The sequence below is a fragment of the Emydura macquarii genome, unplaced genomic scaffold (assembly GCF_026122565.2).
Source record: "Emydura macquarii macquarii isolate MOO-44397 ecotype Brisbane River unplaced genomic scaffold, CSIRO-AGI_Emac_v2 contig_337, whole genome shotgun sequence".
Classification (NCBI taxonomy): Eukaryota; Metazoa; Chordata; order Testudines; family Chelidae; genus Emydura; species Emydura macquarii.
Window position 1 is genome coordinate 79,972 of NW_027130474.1, and position 22,978 is coordinate 102,949.

The 22,978-nt window shown below is 40.9% G+C and overlaps 1 protein-coding gene across 3 annotated transcripts; it reads left to right on the forward strand.

Moving 5' to 3' along the window:
• Positions 1–4,784: 4,784 nt before the first annotated feature.
• On the forward strand, positions 4,785–22,667 carry SPTSSB (serine palmitoyltransferase small subunit B). Of its 3 annotated transcripts, XM_067529819.1 has the most exons (5): positions 4,785–4,879; positions 5,841–6,035; positions 8,631–8,752; positions 19,373–19,414; positions 22,250–22,667. In XM_067529819.1, the coding sequence occupies exon 5, from the start codon at positions 22,282–22,284 to the stop codon at positions 22,522–22,524; it is 243 nt and encodes an 80-aa protein (XP_067385920.1). In that variant the 5' UTR covers positions 4,785–4,879; positions 5,841–6,035; positions 8,631–8,752; positions 19,373–19,414; positions 22,250–22,281; the 3' UTR covers positions 22,525–22,667. The 3 variants fall into 3 exon arrangements, with proteins under 3 accessions (XP_067385920.1, XP_067385936.1, XP_067385929.1); XM_067529828.1 differs by lacking the exons at positions 4,785–4,879; positions 8,631–8,752 and having other exon boundaries at positions 6,017–6,035; XM_067529835.1 differs by lacking the exons at positions 4,785–4,879; positions 8,631–8,752; positions 19,373–19,414 and having other exon boundaries at positions 5,999–6,035.
• Positions 22,668–22,978: the final 311 nt, after the last annotated feature.

Sequence of the window (22,978 nt, forward strand, 5' to 3'; positions counted from 1 at the left end):
ACCACTTCATAAATTGTCAGAACCTGCACAGACTCCTGATCAAGAGAGGCCCAGGCCCACTAGATGGACTAGAGCCATGCCTAGAATTCACTCAAAACCAGACAGATCCAGATTCTTTATGACTGTGATTGGGTACATGGGTTTGTACAAGCCTACGTGCTTCTGCTTCCCCGGATCCCCAATTCTCCCCCAGCCTTGGACTGTACCTATCTGCAGGTATCCTAGGGGTCTGGCCACTCCTCCTCTGCACTCCCATAGCTCAATGTCCCCTATACTTCCCCTCAAAGCCTTGGGGTTCCCCAGCAGGATCTCCAGGAGCCTCTATAAGAGGGCCACTGCTTTCTCTCTCAATCATCAAAAGGTTCCCCCATATAAACACATAGTAGGGCAATGGAGCAAACTCCTGCTTCCAGTAGCTCACTTAGTGAGCCATTGCCATTAGCACAGTAACTACCAGGAAACTCCAAGCAACCATGTGCTAGGGATTATAGAACATCCCTGATATCCTCACTGTTGCTATGGAACCCCCAGGGATTTCCTAGCTACCATGTTAAGGAGAAGAAGGCATGCTTGTACCCAATCCCATTGATTTAGCTGCTGGCAGAGAAAATGGGAGTGCTTCTCTTGCTCCTCCAGCCCAACTAGGCTATAAGAAGGCCTATATCCTGATCCCTTTTCCAGCATTTAAGAAGCAATTTGTCTCCCTGATGATTTTGGAGGAAGCAGCAACTTGGTACCCCAAAGACTCTAGGGTGGGGCAGAGAGGCCACTTACTCCCAGAACTGAACAAGAGGAAATATCCCACCAATCTCCCACTCACAGCTCAAAGACATCCATATTACTACAGGACCATCCCAAAGTTAGGAGCGGTGAAACCAAAGAAGTTTATGGTTCACGATGAATGCAAACTTCCAATGAAACTGTAGGGTCTGGCTCACTGCCAATAGAGCCTTCAGTATTCACTTGACACATCTTGTACAAAACAAACTGCACCATTCCCATGTGGCCAACAGGGGGATGGCTCACTCTCCATGTCCATTCAGAATTTGAGTTGCCAGAAGGGGAGTCAGAATAATAGGGACTTTAGAGATGTGGACAAGAATCAGACCATGGAAACTCATTTCATGGAGGCTATGAAAAAACACCAAAGAGTGGCAACTCTCAGAGATTTGTTTCATCTCTCTTTCACAGTCCCCCAATCAGCCATGGTTAATACTGTAGAGATTCTTAATAACCTATGGAAATATGTTTGCAATTTGAATAGGAAAAAAGTAACATGAAAATTTTGCCTAGTGCTCATTTTTCCTCAGGTAGTCAAATTTGCAAACACATATAGTCTCACTTTCTAAGCAAGTCAGTATAACAGATCTGGCCTTAGCAGACTGATCATAACTCTCAATCTTTAAAATTCATAGCATGTGACAGAAGCCGTCAACCGGGTTTTGTTGTATATTGTGCCCCAACTGACAGATTATAAAGCCCTATGCAAGATCTATGGATTAATTATTATTTAACTATACGACCTGTTGATGGGAATGTTTCCTCATTGTATGAATTAAATGAGCTAGCACAGCAATTTGTAACAAGCTGTTCCCCACTAATCTATTACATATTGTAGAACTGCTTTATTTCATTCATGCAATACAAAAACATCCTGAACAAGGGATTTTATGCTCAAACCATATAATCTGCCAATTATGATATGATATGCAATAAAACCTAGGCAATCCATGTTTTGGACATTTGAGGCACAACTGGAAAGGCCCTGCCCCAGGCTACTTATGGATCTAAAGAGACACTTCCCTCCTAGGCTTGTCATTAGACACAAAGGCAGGGAAAATTTGGAGAAGCTGGAACAGTCCCCCCTTGGGCTACACCTAAATCAATTCATGCAGTCCTCCATACAACTAATTAAGCCCTCCAATTAATGCAGCACCTTCCATACAATTCATAACAGACATCCTGCTCCCCCACAACACACGCGCAGTTAATGCCAGCTGCCAGCCATGTCCCCCACATTTAACGCACACTGCCTTCATGCTGACTGCATTCTCCTTCCAAGGAGCAGAGAGAGGCCTAGGAGCTGCCCAAGAAGAACCAACAGTAGATTACAAATAGGAGAGGAGTGAGAAGACGGAATGCAGCTGGGCTGACATTTTTCTCTGGGCTGCAGGGGCAGACTGAGGAGGAAGTAGGAGCACTGCAGCTCAGGGTTGGCTCCGTAAGTTTGGGCAAGTGTCATGAGGAGGCTACAATATGGCCAGTTAACATATATTCCTATGTGTTGGCCTGCATCTCAATTAGCATTCAGAGAGCTGTCCAATCATGTTAAGTCATCTTTATTGAATTAACACTATTAAAAACCACAAGCTTTTTGCCTTCCAAGACAGGGTCTCTGATGTCAGCAGCCGCACCCAAGATTTTCAAGAACTGGTGTGTGAAGTTAGCTCTAAATCCATGTTTAGGTACCTAATAAGTGGCCTGATTTTCAGAAGTGTTAGTAAGCAGCACCCACTGATTTCATGTTTTTAGGCCAAACCAATTGAGAGATATGCTGAGCCAAGAAAGTAAACCGAAAGTGCCAGAAATGAAACCCACCTCAATTTTTGACTCTTCACTTTGTCAGGCGAGACCCTGATTGAAGCACAATTGAAGCACCAGTGGGTAACAATATCTCTCAAAGGCCTTGTTTGCTTTGCCTCAAACTTTCTAGAAAAATTCTGCCCTAGTATAATTACCTGTTTGAAATGTCATATGAATCAGCTTAGTTTGGGCAAAGCTAAGTGTAAAAGCTTGTTATATAATACAAAGCGTCAGTATTAACTATGTACTGGCAAGTATTTCTGCATCATGTGTGTTACCACCAAATATTTAGAAGGCAGGTGATATTAGGTAGCTGTCTCAAATGCATCATTTCTGCTGCAGGCACTGGGAAAATAAAGTGCAACCTGGATTAAACAGGTACCACTTGAAAATCCTCACAACAATAATGTAGGATTGAGCTAATGTTAATAGATTTCCAACTTTACATAAATCTCTGTTGAAAACTTCTCTGATAGTCATTATTCATATTGATCATTATATATTCATAGCTTGTTTTGTAATGATTCATTGACAAAGATATTAAATGCCACCCAACTCCTCCTCTCTAATACTACAGAAATCCCCATGTTCCAGAAAGTTAATTTGCATACATCATCACCCCTGAATTTCAGTCCAAATAAAAATTCAAAAAAATTCAAATGAAAAGTCAGCCCAAACTTTCAAGAGTTACTTGGTTTCCGTTCAGTCAAACATTTGCTCAGGTTCACTCAAAACTCACGCTAAATAACTGAATTTTCATAAAACCTGTCTCTATTTTTAGATTTATTAACAAAAAAATTCATCTGGTCCCAAATATTGTTACAAACTTTTTCCCAGGTGTGACAACAACATATATCATAATCATATCATATCATATCATAAAGAAGGGGCCTAGTCTGTTGACCTCAACAACTTAATAAAAAAACAAACAATACATGGGAATTCTTGTAAGTAACTGACTTCTTTCCTGACCCCAACCACATAACCCTGGTCCCTGTTGCATAAAGGTTAATAATCCTCTCTCACATGCTTGAGTTTACTATCTATTGTTGGTGATTGGAATGAGCACTAAGATTACGAGTAGGTAAATTATTGTTCTCAACCAAACATTTAAGTAGGGTGAGGGATATAATAGTATTTTCTGGTACTAACTGAGCCCACTGTTGGCACTCAGCAAATAATACTCATTTAACACTGACTATTATTCCACTTGTGTTAAATTCATTTGGGAATTTAATAATGAATTAGATCAAGGAAAGTTCTAAGTACAGAGGAGGAGGTAGTAGAAGATGTTTCCTCTTCAGGGCTATACTTCAGTTTTTGTCGGCATTCTCCATATACTTCAATCAATTATGCCTTGATTGCTGGTGATACTTATGCTGGGTATCTCTGCCTTTAAAAAAAAAAATCGGTTATCTCTTCTTGTACAGAGGTGACTGTGGGCCATGTCCAGAGCCCCCTCCATTCTCCTACTGTGTTAAGAGATGTAGAAGGGGTTTTCCTCAACAATCTCTAGGGGTCTGTCCTGTGTGTTCCTTTTGGCCAGGGGGAGGCAGCAGTACTACATGACTTTAAAATCACACTGGGTTGAGATCTGGTGAAAAAACGCATTGGATACCGCTCTGCCATGTGGGAATCCCCTCTGGCTAGGCACCGCTGCCTCTCCTTCCTAGCACGGCCAGTACAGCCGGCTTCCCTGTCATTCACTTACCCTAGTTCCCGCCCTTTGCATTCCGTGACATCTGCTAACAGGCGCAGGAGGGCGGCAGAGCTGATGTAGCAGAGGTTGCTGCTGGTCTGAGATTAATGCCAGTGGCTCTTTCTAGATTAAATTCCACACAGTGTGCTCCCGATTTCCTCCCCCTCCCCGCAGTGTAGCGCTCTGCTTCCAGGGGCTTTAACGACCACTGGGGGGAAGGGGTTGCTCTCAGGAAGCCGCCTTCACCTGGCTCGTTTCCATCCATAGTTCCGCTTATCTCCACCCCACGCAGGCAAAGGGCGTACCGGGCCAATGCGACTGTGGTGGCTGACCCCAAACCAAACCACGCCGGCGAATGATAGTGAACCTAACACCCTGGATAGGAACATTAGCACCCGCGACCCTGCCCTTCGCTGCTCCCCATTGCAGAGCTCGGGGCCGGCGTGCGGGGAGGCAGGGCGAACACACCCTCTCTTCACGCGCCAGGCTGGGGGCGGTGGACGCCGGCTCGCGGCGCTCAGGTTCTCTTCCAGCCCCGGGACACTGGCGAAAAGGCGCAGCCGGCGCGCGTGGGGAAGACGGGGGTGGCACCGGCAGGTAAGCGGCCGCAGTAGCCTCCCTCCCTTCCCGGAGGCTGCCTGCCTGCGGCAAGCGCTTTGCTTTGCTCCACAGCCCCGCCGAAACCGCAGTCCGGCTTCCCCAGCGGTTTCCGCTACCTAGGCAGCCCCAGCCTGCGCTGCGCTGCGCTGCGCTGCGCTGCGCCGGCATCCCGCAGATCTGCAGCCCGCCCTGCACAGCGGCTGCTCCCTTCCCGCCCGACCACACAGCGGATAAGCGCGCACTGCGCAAGCCGGACAAGCGCTGCCCGGGCGGGAAAGGTTTGCACGAGCCCAACCCGCAGCAAGGAGGCTGAGCCCAGGCAGAGACTCGCTATGGCTTGGAGCCGCCCGCCCATCCCCATGAGCGACCCTTGGCTCCCTCCCAGGCCGGGCTCCAGGGAGCTGCCTGCAGTGCCTCGGCCGCCGGCGCTTGTCTGTGATTTTGCTGTTGCAGGAGCCTGCAGATGGCTGCCAGGGACCAGCCAAGGGACCTTTGTCATCTGCTGGATCCGCTGCCCTGGGCTTCCCCATCCAGCCCCGGATCGCTTCCCCCGAGCTCCGGCCCGGGGCTTGTTTGCAGGCCGACTCCTGGCGGCCGGGGTGGGCGGCACGCCCGCCTCTCGCTCCCTGGACCCTGGCCTCTGCCTGCTCGGCTCGGACCGCAGCAGCGGTGGGGTGACGGCACCGCCTCCCTCCGCCTGCTCTGCGGGCTCCCCGCTCCGCTCAGTGCGCCTGATCAGTGCGGGCTGATCGATGCTGGGGTCACCGGCCGAGCGGGCAGGTCGTTTGGCTACATTCTTCCGCTGACCGGCCCCACTGCCCCGCGGCGAGTCCGAAGCTCGGAGGCAGGGACAGAGCAGACCCTCCCCAGGCCATCGCTTGGGGCACGTCGGCGAGATAGATGCGCCGATGGTGGAGTTCCCGTTTTCTCCTTGTCAATTATTAATCCCTGCCAGCAGGTTGGCGCTGACGTGAGGTTTTCGCAACCGTGAGAATGAGCGGGGCGCGGCGGGGCGGAGCGGAGCAGGAAAAATACCTAACTCGGAGAAGCCAGCTTAGTTTTCACACGTCTCCATGAAGTAGGCAACCCAGCAGCTTGGAGCGCCAAGGAGCATCACTCATCCAGAAGTAGTGTAATACGCCTAGAAGCAGAGGTGAGACATGGCATGGACACTCATTTTTCTACAATGTCCCTTTATTTTTCCCTAAAGGGGGAGAGAATCTCCTTGCCTACAAGTAGTTCAGGATAATTTATTGATATTTCCATGAACCGTGCTAAAAGAAGTGTAAGGAATGCGCTTTACTTACGTTGTAAAGGTTGTTCATTTGTCTGAAGGTCTTACCATTTTGAGTGGTTTTGTTTTATACTCTGAAAAACTAAGCCTCTGATCCAGGACTGCAGATTAAAGGAAGATAGTTTGGGGATTAAGTGTTGGGATTTGGAAGGTTTTCATTCCCAACTCTGTGTGATCTCAGATAAATTAAATCTTCAGAAGAGCTCAGTACCAAACTCTTTTGTAAATCTGGGCATTAATTTCTCTTTGCCTCAGTTTCCCTATCTGTAAAAGGGGGATGATAATAATATGTCCCTGTCTCAGAGGAGGATTCTCATAAGGCATTCATTAATGTTTGTGAGATCAGATTCTGTGGTGATGATCAGATACTGTGGGCAGCAGATAAGTACCTAGTTAGAAAATTAGTTCAACTAAAAACAATTATATATATATATATTACTATATTATTACCTGTGTTCTTTTTTCCCCCTTACACCTTCACTTCCCTGTCCACTCCCTCTACCCTCCCGGCTCCTGCCGCTCCCCCCCCCCCAAATAACTGAACAACCTCAACAACAATAATCTCAACAACCTATACAAAAAGGGAGATAATTAGCCATCCAAGGGCATATTTTTATTCCAATTTTTATGGTACTCTCACATTGGGGATAAAAAAAAACAATCTATGTGATAGACTCCAGAAAGCAAATAAAGTGGGTGAGATTATCAGAACTGATTTCAAAATACTCTATAAGATGTCTGTGTGCTGTATATTCTTCCAAAACATGTATAGTTTAAACTATGAAGTGAGGAATACAGTAGCATAAGCAGATGACTGGAGCCAGGAATGTCTACGCTCTTTCACCTTGGACAAGAAACTTTTGGTTTTGCCACTTCTAAGTAGTTGTTACTTATTATTTGTATTATGGCAGTATCCAGAAGTCATAACCAGGGTCTCATTGTGCTAGGTGCTGTACAGACTTGTAGTAAAAGACACAGAGGCGGATCCTCAGCTATTGGCTCCATTGAAGTCAGTAGAACTGAGACAATTTACACCAATTAAGAGGACCTCACCACCAAGAATTTTGCATCTTATTTGTAAAATGGACATAACAGACAAGCAGAGGGAGTGACAGAGTGGGGAGAATGAGGGTCAACTAGCAATTTTTAGCTTTCACGCCTTTTTTGGTTAGTATCACTGGTTTATGTTAATCCTGCACTTTCTCTACCTGTGAAATAATACGTACTTGCTTTTAAGGTAGAGATGAGTGAGTACAGGAAAAAAGGATTCTCAAGCATTCTTGTGAATAAACCCAACTGCTTCACTTGGCTGCCATTCATGATGGTTTTTGTCCATCTATTTGCAAACATTCAGCATAATGTGATTTTTTTTAAATTTATTTATGGAACTATCTTTTGCACACAAGTAACATTTATTCGCACTAGTACTCATGGATTTGAGAGCATTCATGCCAGAAGTGCTCCCATGGCCATTGTGGGTTGGGAATTGGAAAGGGAAGCAGGGAGTTTTTGGCAGAGAAGGAGCAGGGGGAAAGATCAGCATCAGTATAAGGAGGTGGGAGTAGGGTACAACTATCACCAATGGGAGCAATGGGAGAGGAATCCCTAGAGAGGCAGTAGTTCAGGGCTAGGGACTTACTTGGTCAACCAGCTGTGTGCCAGGAGCATGGCCAGGCAGTGAGGACATCCAGAAGTTAAAATGCTCTTGTTATCTGATGAGAAACACTCCATCATGGGGTGCCATGGTCCCACTAATCCTGTGTCTCTGAATCTTTACCTGACGCTGCTGCTTATGCCTGCAGTGGTGTAGCATAGCTGCAGAATCCAGACATTTGGGAGGGGCTCAACAAGTGGCAGGCATATATGTTGGCTAAATTGTATAGGTTGGGTCATTGCAAAGGAAAAATAACCCCACAGCAATTATGTCCTTTCCTGCCGTTTAGCAAGTACTATATTTTGTGCTGCTGCTGTTTTCCTGTGTGGAGTAGTCTGAACACTACAGTGGCAAACATAGTTTGATTTAAGGATATTTCCTTTGCATATTTTGACATGTGACATTGACAATTTGTGTTTTAATGGTTAAAAAACTTTAACTTTCTGAATCTCAACCTCTACTGCCATTAAATATTTGTCTGGCTACCCCCTTTATAATTCTCAAAACCATGAAAATTTAAATGGATAAAAATAAAAAAGCTTAAACCCCATCATTTTTCACACCTGTAAAAATTTAAATGGATAAAAATAAAAAATCTTAAAAATAAATGATAAAATCAAATTTTGCCAAGCCTACTTATATACAAAACCCAGCTAATACTATCTGCCCATATCAAAGTGGTTTAGAGCTGAGCAAACCAGTTTAAATAAAATAAGAACTAATCTGAAAACTCCTTAGAGGTTCAGAAAATCTTCATTAACTGTGTTTATATCCCCCTTTATTTTTGTGACCTTCTGCAGGTGCTGTGTTTTGAAGTTCTCTCAATGTTTCCAGCCTAGATTCTAGAACCAGGGATTACTGGAAGGTTCCTGAGTGATCTTGAAATTTCTTGGGAACAAGACCAAAAAAGATCTGGAGCAATGTCAGTTAAAAACATCTAATTAATCCCCATTCTTAATGAGCCCTTGAACGTTTTAGTGTTATTTCTAATCTAAATCCAGTTCTGGATTCTGATCACCTACAAAGTTCAGGGGGTGGTTTGGGCCCATCCCTAGTCAAAACTCTATAGAATTGCACACACAATACAAATAGGGATAAAATCGTGATCCCCATCAAACTCACTGGCAAAACTCTCAGTATTTGATCCATGTAGTACTCCACCTGGCTACCACTAAAATGCAACTATTTGGGAGTAACAACTTACCTTCATTCAGATGGAGTGGCACTCTTTCACTTGTTTACCCTCTGAAACACTCATCCACCTACATCTGGAAGCTAATCAAGATCTACTGTCCAGCTCACAACCAAAGAAGGGAGTGGTGAATGCAGAGGAATGATGGTGGCTGGAGGGGTCGGGGGAGGGGATATGGACAAATGAACTGAAGGCACATATGGGAAGAAACTACAAATCGTGTACCAAAAAAAATTGAGAACTCTTTAGAGGGAGGAAAATAGCAAATATAGAAAACGTATTTGTACTGGAAACATATTCTAGTGACACATAGTCTGAAGAAAAGAGGCCTAGATTCTATTGTGATAAGCACATTACAATGAAATAAATGGAAGAGGCTTCATATCTTCTTATCTATTGCAAAAATTAGAATAGAGAAAGAAGGGCAAAACAAAAAGTGCAACATTAGTCTTCAGTGTTGCAGAAAGCTTGCTTTAGTGAACTATATTATGAGGAGTCATGGCTTTGTATGCTTATGATTTCAATGCAGGAGTAAATAATGATTCAGGAACTGCCATTGTAATGCACTGCAATGTAGAAATACATTCTCAATCTGGCCAATCTGCCAATCTGCCAATTATATTCACAGTAATCACATAACTCCTATGAGTTATGGGCATCACACTTACATCCAGTGCCAGGGCTCTCTAATGGCTGCTGATAAACTGTTTAAAAGGTGCCAAAGCAGCATGCAATTAAGAGCTGGGTATGTCTGTGAAATTCTGTCTGGATTTTGAAGGGTGCAGCGTAATGTAACCACTACCTCTGTAGTGGTGCTGGATTACATAATCTAGCTGCACTGTTTGACATTATGTTGTTGCATTCTTCCATAACTCAAATGGATGCACACACAAAAATTCACGTTTGGGCCATAACCAAGCATGGAAAAGTTCAGCCCAAAACAGGAGTTGGGTGCTGTTTAAAATGGGAGATGAACATGACCATTTAGCTTTGTCTATTGAAAGTCTCTGTGGCAAAGCAAAGCATACCCCATGGTAAGTGGTGAATAGTGAAATAAATACCGTGATTTAGGGTTAAGCAACTTGTGCCTGATCAAACTCCCACTGAAGGCAATGAAAGTTAGATTGGACTCCTACACTTTCTGTACATTTGCATTTTTCTTAGTAAAAAAAAAAATCTCCCACTTGTGCAGTACCACTCCTAACAACAGTGGGAGTGCTAGTGTAAACAAGCTCGGTGGCCACTAGCATTCTTCCCTCTGAGCATATTTAGACAGCATTGTGGTTAAAACACCAGTGACTTACCTACCTTAGCAGAGTGATAAGCTGCAATGAAGCACTGCTGAAACTACAATTGTGGGAGATTTCCAAAAGTCTAATTTAGATGCAACCTTAGCTTCACCTGTACATACAAAATGCCTGAAGTATGTACAGGAATTATTGCACTAAAACTAAATTTCCTTTCTAGTTGTGCTGCATGTACCTTTGGCAAGAACTCTCAAATGAACTTCAAAGGATAAATATATACAATTTCAGTTTCTCTAGTCTAGATCAATATATGGTAATATGGGAACAGGTGTATCATAGACCTCTGGCATGGTGTTGCCACACAAGACAAACACTAAGAGCTTGACTACGCAAGGAAGTAGACTGGAATAGCTATTGCAGAATAAATTGTTCCATATTCTGGAACAGTTTCTCATGTGAACATTCTTAGTCTGGAATAAAAGTGCTTTTTGCTGAGTTAGCTTAATTCACTTCCAAAATGGATTAAGCCAAACTGGAAAGAGGCACTCTTATTCCAGAATAAGTGTGCCCACACGAGAAGCTATTCCAGAATACCTACTGCACATTAAACTCCCACTTACCTTATTCTGCAATAACTTCCCTGTGTAAACAAGACCTTAGATTGCTTAAAAACCTAAGAAGGCGCCCAGTAGGCAAAGCACATTGGTATACAAAGAATGACGCATTTGAACTATTAATCTCTACCTCATTCTGTTGCATTTATAGAAATGTAAATCCACTGAAGTCAACTGAAGCCATTGCTAGTGTCAATAAGAGATGACAGCGTTTGGTGCTCAGTGTTTGAGATGGAAGGAGTGCAATGAATAAGACTGGGATGGAATCACTTAACAGTGAGAATCAAATCCATTTACTGCAACAAAATTGGAAATAGCTAAATTAATATATAAAAAGTGAAAGATAAGTAATTGCAGAGGTTTTTTTTTATTTATTTTAATAGATAATGAAATTCACCCTCATACAGAGGGCCAGTACATGGTCTATGCCCAAATTAAGTCCATAGCATGACCGATGGAACTACAACAATGGGAGGATTTCCCAAAAACCTCAATGCAGATGCTAAGGTTTGCTGAAAGGACCAATTGCAGCTGATCCTACTCACACAGAAATCAATTGAATCCTGGGACTGGGATCCAAATCCTGCTATGGCACTAGCAATGCTCGAGCACTGTTGCAGATATATATGAGTGTGGACATGAGAGATTCTCCACTACCTTGTTTTACCATTTATACTTACACAAGTATATGTAAAGATGCTGCCATTCTGATCTGGTAGCACATTATGCATACTTTACACAATGATAAAGGAACACACAAAATGTGAGCCAGAAGAGAAGACTCAGGGTCCAGATGTGTTACAAACCCAGTGGGTGTTTATAACACTGGTATTTTTCCTATTCTAAAACCCTTTTCTTATAAAAATGCTAGCCACTCAGACTGGTTTAGCTAGAATTGTGTTTTAACTATGTTAAAACATGTTTTACCAACTTATTTCAGAGTCTAGTGTAGCCTGGCTACACTGCAAGAGGGCTTTTTTTGGGGGGTGGGGGGGTGGGCGAGGAGGGAGCAAAAATTTGTCACCAGTGCTATCAACAGTTCAGCCACCTGTCAGAGCCTTAGAGCCCAAACAAAGCTCTAGGTAACCCACTAGTACTTTAAACACCATGTTCTCTAACCCTGTTCAGAGCAGGATTATATGACAATGAGGCAGCAGAGTTTTTGAAGAGAATTGAGCCCAGTGTCAACAATAAACAAATGGTAAAAAGCTATCTATCTCTGTAGACTGATCTAATCAGAGGTGTGTCAACAGGCTGGAAAATCAGGTTGTGATTTAGAACAAAGAAAGTTGCTTTTCAGGTTTCTCCTCTCATCCTGCTTCAAGAATGGGGAATTAATCAGTAAGAAAGTTAAAATAGTTTCCAGTAATTCCTAGTGTTTTTTAAATCGAATTCCATTCATTTTATCCATAGCTGGTTTCAACTCTTCTATGGTCTTTAAATAGGAAATAACTGGTTAGCTGACTGGTACTTAAAAAAAATCTTAAGTAGCTCAGCAGCAAAATAACACAATGCTGAGAACCCATCTTATCCTCTCCTCCCAACTAGGAGAAACTGCAGAGAAAATGTTGCTGGAAAAGAGGGACTTCAGGGGTTGGAAATGCAACAAGAACAGCATTTCTCATAATATCTTGGTGCTTTGGCTGTAAGCAAGAAGTGGTGATGTGTATGCAAATATAGCAGTAGAAGGAAGGAACTTAATTAGGACATTTCTGCAGTTTTAAGAGAGGGAAAATTCGAGCTTTTGTTATAGGGTGTTATTTGTGTAATGATTCTGGGATTCTGAAACCAGATGAGCTAATGGAGGACCCTCAAAATGTGCAGGGTGGAGTCACATGGTACTCATGACAAAGGTGCTGGAATTAGGGATGCGAGAGGTACTGATGCACCCCTTGACTTCAAGTGGTTTCCATTATATACAGGGTTTACAATTTGGTTCAATGACGCTCAGTACCCCCATTATAAAAATTGTTCCAGCACCAATGACCCAGGAGGAAGATCGCTGCCTAGTCCTGGACCTCCTCAATCCCTACATATCAACTTCTCTCTAATCATTACTTTCCTAAGAAATTGGCAAGAAGTTCCTGTCAGAAGTTTAAATTTATTCCCTGGATAAAATTCTGATTGTTGAATATGGATTCCAATGAAAAAATGATCAACAAAAGACATAAGGCTAAATCACCTAAGGCGCCGAAAGGGATGACCACAAAGCCACAGCAGAACCTAAACCAGGATATGGAATGGCAGCACTGAAAGAATTCCTTGCAGAAAGACTGGATTCTATCTCAAAAGACATTAGTGGTCTCTCTGAAGTTCTATGTGATGTAAAATCTCAAATGGCTTAGTTGGAAAAGAACTACAAAAGACTGCCATTGAAACTAGTAAAATTAAAGAAGAAACTGCCTCCGTAAAGGTTAAAGTAGAAAAACTGGATGATTTAGAAAACAGACCTCGAAGAAACAGCCTTTGCCTCTTGGACATTGCTGAGGGTCTACAGGAGAAGGATATTACTTTTTTCAGAAGGAACCTCAGCTGCCCCCGTTACATATTGAAAGGGCTCATTGAAGCCTAGTATTAGAAGGCAGAAGTCTGATAAGCCCAGATCCATCATCTTCGAGCTGCGGAAGTTCAATGATAAAGTAATGTTAATGAATGTTGCCAGAAGCTGAAACTATTATGTACAAAGGCCACAAAATTTCTTTTTATCCTGTGGTCTTATCTGAGCTTAACAAAAAGAGGGCTGCATTCAATGGCATAAAGCAGATCCTGAAGGGACCAACATAGATACAGCATCAAGTACCCATCCACCTTCACTATAGATTTAGCAGGCTCCACAAGATTTTGCAAAACCCACAATGAAGCCTGGCAGACACTTCTAAGACTGAGACCAGATTTGCCCAAAATTAGCAGAATGAGTTTTTTTATCATAAAAAGCATATTTCAACAAGCTTAAAAATGATCTAATATGTATAAATACAGATCATATCCTAAATATGTCATTTTTAGAATATCAATGGGGAATGTGTATCTTTAGAAAAAAGTTATATACAATAATATATTTGTTAAAGCTTTGCCATGAATTTTCTTAGCGTGTGCTCCTGGAATAGAAGGGGGCTTACTCAATCTTCCAAAAGAATTAAAATCCTGAGATACTTTAGATCAAAAAAGTGCCAAATATCTTTATTACAGGAAACTCATTAAACAGAAATAGACACTGATAGAATCAAGATGATGTGGGTAGATGTACAGTATCATTCATCACTGAATTCTAAGAGCAGAGGCACAACCATCTTAATTCATAAAATTATAACTTTTCAACATATACAGTCTTGGTCTGATCCTGAAGAAAGATACATTGTTCTTGAAGGCTGTTTCAACTCAGAAAAATTAATTCTAGGAAGCATTTACAACCAAGTGGAGGTAACTCTGAATTTTTCAAAGACATTGCAGACATCCTTTCTAATAAAAGACATTCCTGTAATATCGAGCGGAGATTGAAATACTATGCTGGATAAACATCTGGACAAATCCAATTACACAAGACCCAGCTCTCCTAGTCCGGTAGACCTACCCTCATTTATAATAAATTAACTTGATTTAAAATATATATGGAGACTGAAACACCCCAAAGAGCATAACTGTACATATTTCTCTATAGTACATTATCTGACTCCAGAATTGACTTTTCTCTTGTATATTCAGAACTGATTCCAGCATGCCTAAAAGTAACTATTGATAATATATTAATTTCAGATCATGCTCCAATTATACTTATCAAGGACACTGGTTACACATCATTAAAATCTTCCTTGTGAAGTTGAGCACTGTGCTACTAAAAGATGCAAAATTGTGTTCCACAGTTGATTCAGTCATCTCTAACTTCAGACAAGAAAATAAGCACTCTCAGATACCACCTTCTGGGAAGCTCTGAAAGCTACTGAAGGGGTGAATGCATAGTTTACCTCCCAAAAGATGAGAGAGAGACTCAAGTTACTAGACTCTCTGGACAAGGATATAGATGAGTTGCAGAGAACACACAAGACTGACCCAAATAATGAAAACCTCCAACATTCTCTAATCAATGCCAAATATAAATATAATGAATACTTATCCAGCCAAGTTGAATTTACACTCAGCAGGGTTAAACAAAGAAATTATGAATGGGGAGATAAGGCAGGTAAACTACTTGCCAGAAGACTTAATATGGACCTAACCAACAACAATATTTTTTCCTTATTATAAGATGACTGGAGTGCCGTTCTTGAACCAATAAATATAAATAATCTATTTAAGCAATTGAATAAAGCTTTATATAAATCAGACAACCAATTTGACTAATGCATTTGATTATTTCATTGAAGGCCTTCATTCAAACTTCAGAACAAGTGGCGTTTATGGACATAGTTTTCACAACACAAGAGATCAAATAGGCTATAAAAATATGAATTTCAGTAAGACTATTGGGATGGATGACTTTCCAGCAGATTTTTACAAAACATTTTGTAAGCAGCCATCTTCTATTCTTTCAAAGGTCTTCACTGAAACATTCCAAAAAGGGAACCATGTCTCATGACATGAGAAGTGCTTTAATGACTTTATTATTAAAGAAGAACAAAAATGGTTGCAGCTGTGGATTTCCACCCATATTTCTATTTAACACAAATAATTGCAAAAATTTTAGAGGCACAACTGAACACCATCATCCCATCAGTTTATACATGCAGGTCGGGTTGGTTTCATTTAAAGGAAGGTTGGCTGCTGATAACACGAGAAAAAATATTCACTTGATCCAGGAAGCTCCCTAGCCTTATCCGTAAATGCAGAGAAGGCTTTGATAGGGTTGAATGGCCTTATCTAATGGCTGTCCTAAAAAATATTGGATTTGGACAAACAATCCTGAATTGGATCAGCGTATTATACAACTGTCCCCTTGCTTCACTATCAACTAATAGAATTATTTCTCCCACATTTCAACTATGAGAAGGGACATAACAGGAATGTTCCCTCTCGCGCCTCCTTTTTAATCTCTCTCTTGAAGCAATGTACATACATCAGCACTCAGCCACTGAAGGTATGACTATAAAACAGGAAAGAATACAAAATCACTTTGTATGCTGATGACATTTTTGTACTATTAAAGAATCCATACTCATCAATGTCATCATTACTGAATGTGGTTGATATTTTTTTAAAGATCTCCAGTTTTTGCATTAACTGGAATAAATCACAAGCAATGAATTTATCCAAAAGACCAAATCCTTCTCAGTTTCAGCATTTTCCATTTCAATTATGCAAAGAAATAACTTTCTTTAAGTGTTAAGATTTATCCTAATCTTCCCAAAATTGTTTCTATAGATATGGACAATATATTAAAAGAAATTTCCAAGGATGTAGAGAAGGGCGTCTTCTTCCTCTGTCTTTACAGGGCAAAACAGAAATAGCCAAAATGAATATTGACCCAAGATTGACTTATATTATTAGCCTATTGCCTTTCAAAGTCTCTTCCTTGCTCTTTGCTCAGATAAATAGGCTTATCATTCAATTTATCTGAGATAAAAAAACAGCCTTCCTTGTCACACAAGGCCCTTAAAAAATTCTGGGCAACTGGAGGTGTGGGCTTGCCAGATTTACATCTATATTATCTAGCATTCCAAATGTGTCCTATTGTAAGAGGGTTCCCCTCCAGTGACTCTATATACACACCAGCCTGATTTGAGATTGAAAAAAGCTTAGCTATGCCGTTCAGTTCCTCTTTTCTTGCATATCTTAAGAGGCTACCCACACCCTTTAAGGAAAAATCCAGTCTTTGCATCTACATGGATCATTCTGCAACATGTTCAGATGATTACAGCACCTAGTCTTACAAATTCTCTTCTTGTACCACTATGGGATATCCCGTGCCTCAGGATCAAGGCCAAATCCACACTTAAGACAATTTAGATAGAAAAAGGATTAACAAAAGTTCAAGATATAATACAAGATTATAGACTGGCCTCCTTCATTACATGTGTAACAAATACCAGTTACTACTGTGTCTCAGTTCCTTCTTTCAGCATCTAAGCAAGGACAGTGGGCCATTGGTCTGTTTCAAGTCTCTTAGCTCTAAAAGAATATGTTAAGAAATACGGAAACAAAAGTCACTTTGTAGGAATTACTTATAGGTGGCTTAATGCTTTGCATTACCCTTTCAATCTCAGTTTCAAAGAAAAATGGGAAAAAGAACTTAGCCCTCCTATCAGAACAGAAGCCTGGGAGGATAATTGGCTTACTATGAAAGATACTTTCAAGTTCTGTATCCCTGAGATTCTTCCAGAACAAGATACTAAATGGCTAGTACTGGACTCCAGAATGTTTCTTTAAGGCTATATTGGCAACACAAACTTGGTGTTACCAATTAACATTAAGAAATGGATTGAAGTAACTATTTTAGTGGCCAAAAGAGTTATTTTGAGAAAATGGAAATCAGCAATTCCTCCCTCATACACAGACTGGCTTAGTGAGCTGTCTACTACTGCATTCATGGAAAAATGATTCTGTCTAATAGAAACATGTAAAAAAATATGAGGATGTCTGGTCACACATGAAACTATTGCGTACTTTAGCAATTTAATATATATTATTCTCCAATACTCACAGGTTATGTTCTCATTTACTTATCTATTTAGTCACTTTAATATTTATGCCCTGAATGACCTCTATGGTTTAGGGGTTTTGGTTTGTTTGGTTTTGTTATTTTTCCAGATTGTGCAAATAATGTACATTGAATTTTGTTATTTATCTGCTATTTCCATCTTGTGCATGAATTTCTATATGTTTCGTTTCATTATATGCTTATATTTTATATAAAAACAATAAAAAATTAAAGTTTAAAAAAATGTGCAGGGCTCAAAAGAGCCAGAGTATTTATTCTTTGTTTATTTCTTTCTCTATCAATTTCTGCTGTTATGAAGTAATCTGGCTGGCTCATGAGTTGTAAGTCTGCCTGGGAGCCTCCATGGAGACCTGAAGTGTTGATTGTGCTTAAAGATAGCTCTGAGTTAATGTAAATGGGTCTTAGTAAAAGATGGCATGCCAGGTTACATTTGGTATGTTTCCAAAAATTCCACTCAAAAGGAATAAGTCTCAGTATATTAAATGTAGTGGAAATGTGTCAGTGGTAGGGACAGAGACTATAAAATGACTGTCTGTCTTTATTTAGATGAACCTTTATATTTTATTTAAAGACCATGAAACCCACTGTTCAGCGCACTATACTGAGTCAGGAGCCCTGAGTTGTGTGTATTTAGAAATTTATATGACCCTCTTGATTGTAGTGTCTGAGCACCCCATGATCACTAATGAATCTATCCTCATAACAACCCTGAGAGATGAGGTACAGGATAGATTAAGGGATTTGATTGCTGTTACACAAGAAGTCTGGAGCTGAGCTGAGGACTGAACTTGAGTCTCCTGAGTCCTATTAAAATGCCCTATCTGCTAAACCATCTTTCTTCTCTATTCTCTATACCATTGACCTTCTGGTGACTATGGGCAAGTCACTTTACCTCTCTATGCTTCAATATCACCATCTGTAAACTGGGGATAATGAAATCCTCATTTGTAAAGCACCATGGGAGCTACAAATGAAAAGGTCTATATGTTATTTTATTATTTATTTCAGACTTGACCTTTCTCAGTAAAAATTATGCCTGATAGATATTATAATGCTGACTGGACAGCCCTGTGGCATGGCCTAATAGCAATACACTAGAATGTAGATCTTTCAGGCTGGGGAGAATTCTTAAAGCTTTTTGGCATTTGTTGGTTGGGTGGAACACATTGTGTTCCATTGTGCACATCTTGGCAATAGGATCATTCCTCTACAAAGAGAAGGATCTGTCTGATTGCTTCCTCTTCTTCTGAGGGATCCACCAAGAAGACCTCTCAACTGCTTGATGCCCTCTGGGGTCAGGAAGGACTTTTTTCCCCTGGTCACAATTGGTTAGATGTATTCTGGGTGGGGTGGTAGGAGAGGTTGCCTTCATCTAGCTACAGCTAGAGATCAGATTACACTAAAGAGGGTGGACTCTGTGCTCTGCTGTGGCACAGTGAATCCTGTAGAAAGGATGACTGGTGGGGGTGTCTTGTTCACATGCTTATGGTCATACTGATCGCCAGATTTCAAGTCAGAAAGGAATTTTCTACAGATCAGATTGTCATGGACCTGGGGTGGGGTTTGATTCACCTCTGCAGCACGGGGCTTGGTTCACCTGCTTGGATCATCTAGGCATGTCTCACCTAATCAATTCCCAGCCATTGCAGGGGCCTCAGGCAGTGGTGGCACCTCAATTTCTCCTGTTATATGCCTGTACCACACAGTTCAGTTTGCTGAGGACTTACATGCTTTGGTCTGACTGAAGACTTTAATATAAGGTATTTGGGTGAAGTGTAATGGTCTGTGATATACAGGAAGTCAGACTAAATGATCTAATGTTCCCTTCTGCCCTTAGACTCTATGATACAGCCCTGGAAGGAGCACCCGGTCTTCCTAGGTAGGTGAATTATTGCCACTGTGGTAGCTGTAAAACAAAAGTGGGAAGGTGCATCAAAATATTATGGCAGAGGAAGATAGAGAAGGTGAAGTACCACCAACCTCCAAAGATCAAAAACTCTGAGTTAGACCTCCCCCAAAAATAATGAGATCAGCCCCAAAATCATGAGATTTAAAATAAAAAATCAAATTATATTTATAGCTTGTCTTGACTTTTAACTCCCCTCTACTATTCTGCCAGTCTGTGTGTGACAATTTCAGGTTGAAAAGACAAACTTTAATATGCACACATACACACCTCTCCCTGGCTGCTCAGAAAGAGACATCACTTTTCCACTTCTCACTCTTCAGACAGGGGAACTGCCATCCATTTCCAGTTACTATCTTCACTTCCTCCCCTCCTAACTCCCCACCTCCCCTCTCATATCCCCTCCTCTGCCTTCCTTCCTGCCCCTCATCCTCCTGCAGTCACCTGCACCTTCATAAGTCACACACAAAGAATCATGACATTATTTTGGAAAACACGAGATGTTTTCATACACACAGGAGGCACTAGATTGATGGGTGCAGAGCACAGGGAGGAATAGATTTGCAGCTTTCTCACCCAAGAGCTGAGAGACAGTAAGTGGGTTTGTGTGCAGATTTTTGAAGGCTCACATTGAAGGCAGGGACTGCTCCAAAAAGGTTGGGTTTATTTAATTAAACAAAATTTTCTCTCACCAAATATTATGACTTTAAGCCAGTCTCATGGGTTGGGGTTTTTTTTTGTTTTGTTTTGGGTTTTTTGTTGTTGTTGTTGTTATTGTGCAATTCATGATTTCTTAACTCTTACAATTGCAAATAGAAGAGAGAGAAGACCAAGAAACCAGTTCTGTAAGATTGCAAGCACCTGATCTGTTGTTACTGGACAAAAGTTGTTTACAGCTATATTTTAATATTTGCTGTATTGTGAAATTCCAGAAGTCCATCTTCTTTGGTATCCTGCTGTCAGCAATGGTCTATATATATCCGATTCTTACTCGCTATATACCGGTGAAATGCCTTAATGTGGCAGAATATATTTTGCAGCCTTCAGCAGTGGTAAAGCATGAGCATTGCTTATTTAAATGTTTGATCTTACTATATGGTCTGTCACTTTTTCAGTCAAGGGATGCAAATTCTTCAGTGCTCCTAATTCTTATTACTTGATATGAATGATAGGACATATCTAAGAATGGCAGCTGGGAGAGTCATCAGATAAGGTTTCAGGCTGGCCCTTAGAATGAATGATGTCCTTATGACGCAATTGTAGAGCTAGTCAAAAAACTTTCGATAGAACAGTTTTCCATTGGCAAATGCTGTTTTGCTGAAATTGAAACATTTTGTGGATAAATCAATTTCAATTAAATTTTCAGTGGAAAAACCTGAGCAATTTGAAATCAAAATAAAGTGTTTTATTCCAACTTTCTTGTTTTGTTTCACCTTAATTTTAACCTTTTAATTTATATATATTAAAAGAAAACAATGGGACATTGTTGCTGCATTTTCTGACCAGCTCTGCTCAGCTGGTAGCAGTTTTGCCTCTGGATTCAAGCACAAAACACACAAAACAGCCTAAAAGCTCGCTTACCTGGCTTGGAGGATGTTGGCGTAGAAGCAGCCATCCCACCACCTCCCAGCTCCTGGACTAGAGGTGGCATTTGGGGAAAGTGGGGTGAGTTTAGGGCATCTTTATGCCTTGGCAGTCTATGGCTGTTGGAACAGCCCCATGGGGATCATAGGCAACAGAGTATAAAGTAAAACTACACAGAGGCTGCTCTACTTTATGCCAGGAAGCTACAACTAAAGACTGAAGATCACAAAGATGGGGGAGGAGAGGCTTTAAGCTACTTCCTCCACTTCCCTAGTCTTGAACCAAGGACAGGTCTATTCAATATGTGTGTATACACGGTACGTTAAAAAAAACATATTTTCTTTGAAATATGGGACAGCTGCTTATAATTACTTACAATTGCTATTCTCTCTGTAGACAGTTTTGTGTAGTCCTGAATTTAAAGAAAGCATTAACATAAGATGTCAGAACTACACTTACAAACACAAAGGGCAAAGCACATGTCTTGGCAAATACCTGCTCAGGTATTCTGCTCTCTGTACACAAGCAGGAATGCAGAATATTTAAAATTGCTACCTGTTTGGTAACTCTTCTCTAGATATCTAAGCTTTCCTCAAGCTTTCCTCTCATTTCTAAAGTTTGTGCTTTCCTTTTATGGAATGTGCTGACAATGCATCTTCCAAGATGAGCTAATATAACCCTGTAGGCTCTTGGGGTTTATTTATTTATTTAAGAAATGGACTAACTGAAAAATGCAAAGGAGTTTGGAATGAACAGCTCTTTTTTTTAAAAAATCTCATCCTTAGTCCAGATGCATAGGTGTCTGCCCTCCCAGTGTGCACAACTTAGCACAAAGCCTTCCCTTTGCCTTCCATCTGAACCTTTGCATCAAAGAGCATAAAGTGGCTTTAATTCCATTTACAGGATGGAATAAGAATATTCATAATCGGGAATTTAAGAATTTTGAGTGCCCAACTGATCCTTCATTTTTTCGAGGTGGAATTTCTCCTCCTCCAAAACCAGGTATTATTACTATTGGCTCTGGGAAGATTAGAGACTTGTGATAGCATAGGTACTTTGTTTCTATTTGAACTTTACCATTTTGTGTAACAATCACAACACACATAGCTATGTATGTCATGGTATCTCACAGCATCAAGGCTTTTTTCCCCTCTCTATTCAGGGCTTTCAACATTGCACTCATCCTTCATCTCAGCTGTAATGCGTTGTTCTTTGTTATTACAGGTCAAATTTCCTAAAGCCGCTAAAAGCCAAAGATGGATATTAAGCATGCGAAGGATTATATCTACTGGTTATACTATCAATACCTACTGATCACCTGTTGCTATGTGTTTGAGCCCTGGGAGCAAGCCATGTTCCACACTGTTTTTATTACTGTTTTTGCTATGATGGTGTACACAGCTTATGTCTTTGTTCCTATCCACATCCACTTGGCTTTTGAGTTCTTCTCCCAGATATTTGGAGACCAGCATGAAAATACTGTTGCTATTATGAACTGAGTTTGCCAGGGTTAATAGTAGCTGTTGCATCATGTGAAATGTCTTCTTCCATCTTGGGTTTGTTTATTTAGTAAAAGGTTTGGGTTTGTGCAAACAATGCTTCTTCTTCCACAAGCTAGCCTGCATAATTACCATAGCTGAAAACCAGAATAATGCACTGACTCCTGGCTATATAGTTCCTATTTAAATAAAACGTGAGCAGCTTTTATTCTGTGACAATGAAATACCTAATTTGGAACGCATTACTTACTCTATATTCAACTTTGTCTACTGAGAATAGTGTTCATATTTAGTAGATCCCTTTAAGTAGGGATAATATATGTTCTTTAACACTTAGAGACCTTATTTCTTTATCACAATATGTCTAGAGTCATGATTTTTACAGATGGTTTGCACACTCGATCAAAATTTAATTTTAATAGCATATATGAAAATGTATGGCAACAGCAAAAAG

Bases quoted from the DNA above. Each gene is read 5' to 3' on its own strand.
- SPTSSB (XM_067529819.1), top strand. From the start codon at position 22,282: ATGGATATTAAGCATGCGAAGGATTATATCTACTGGTTATACTATCAA.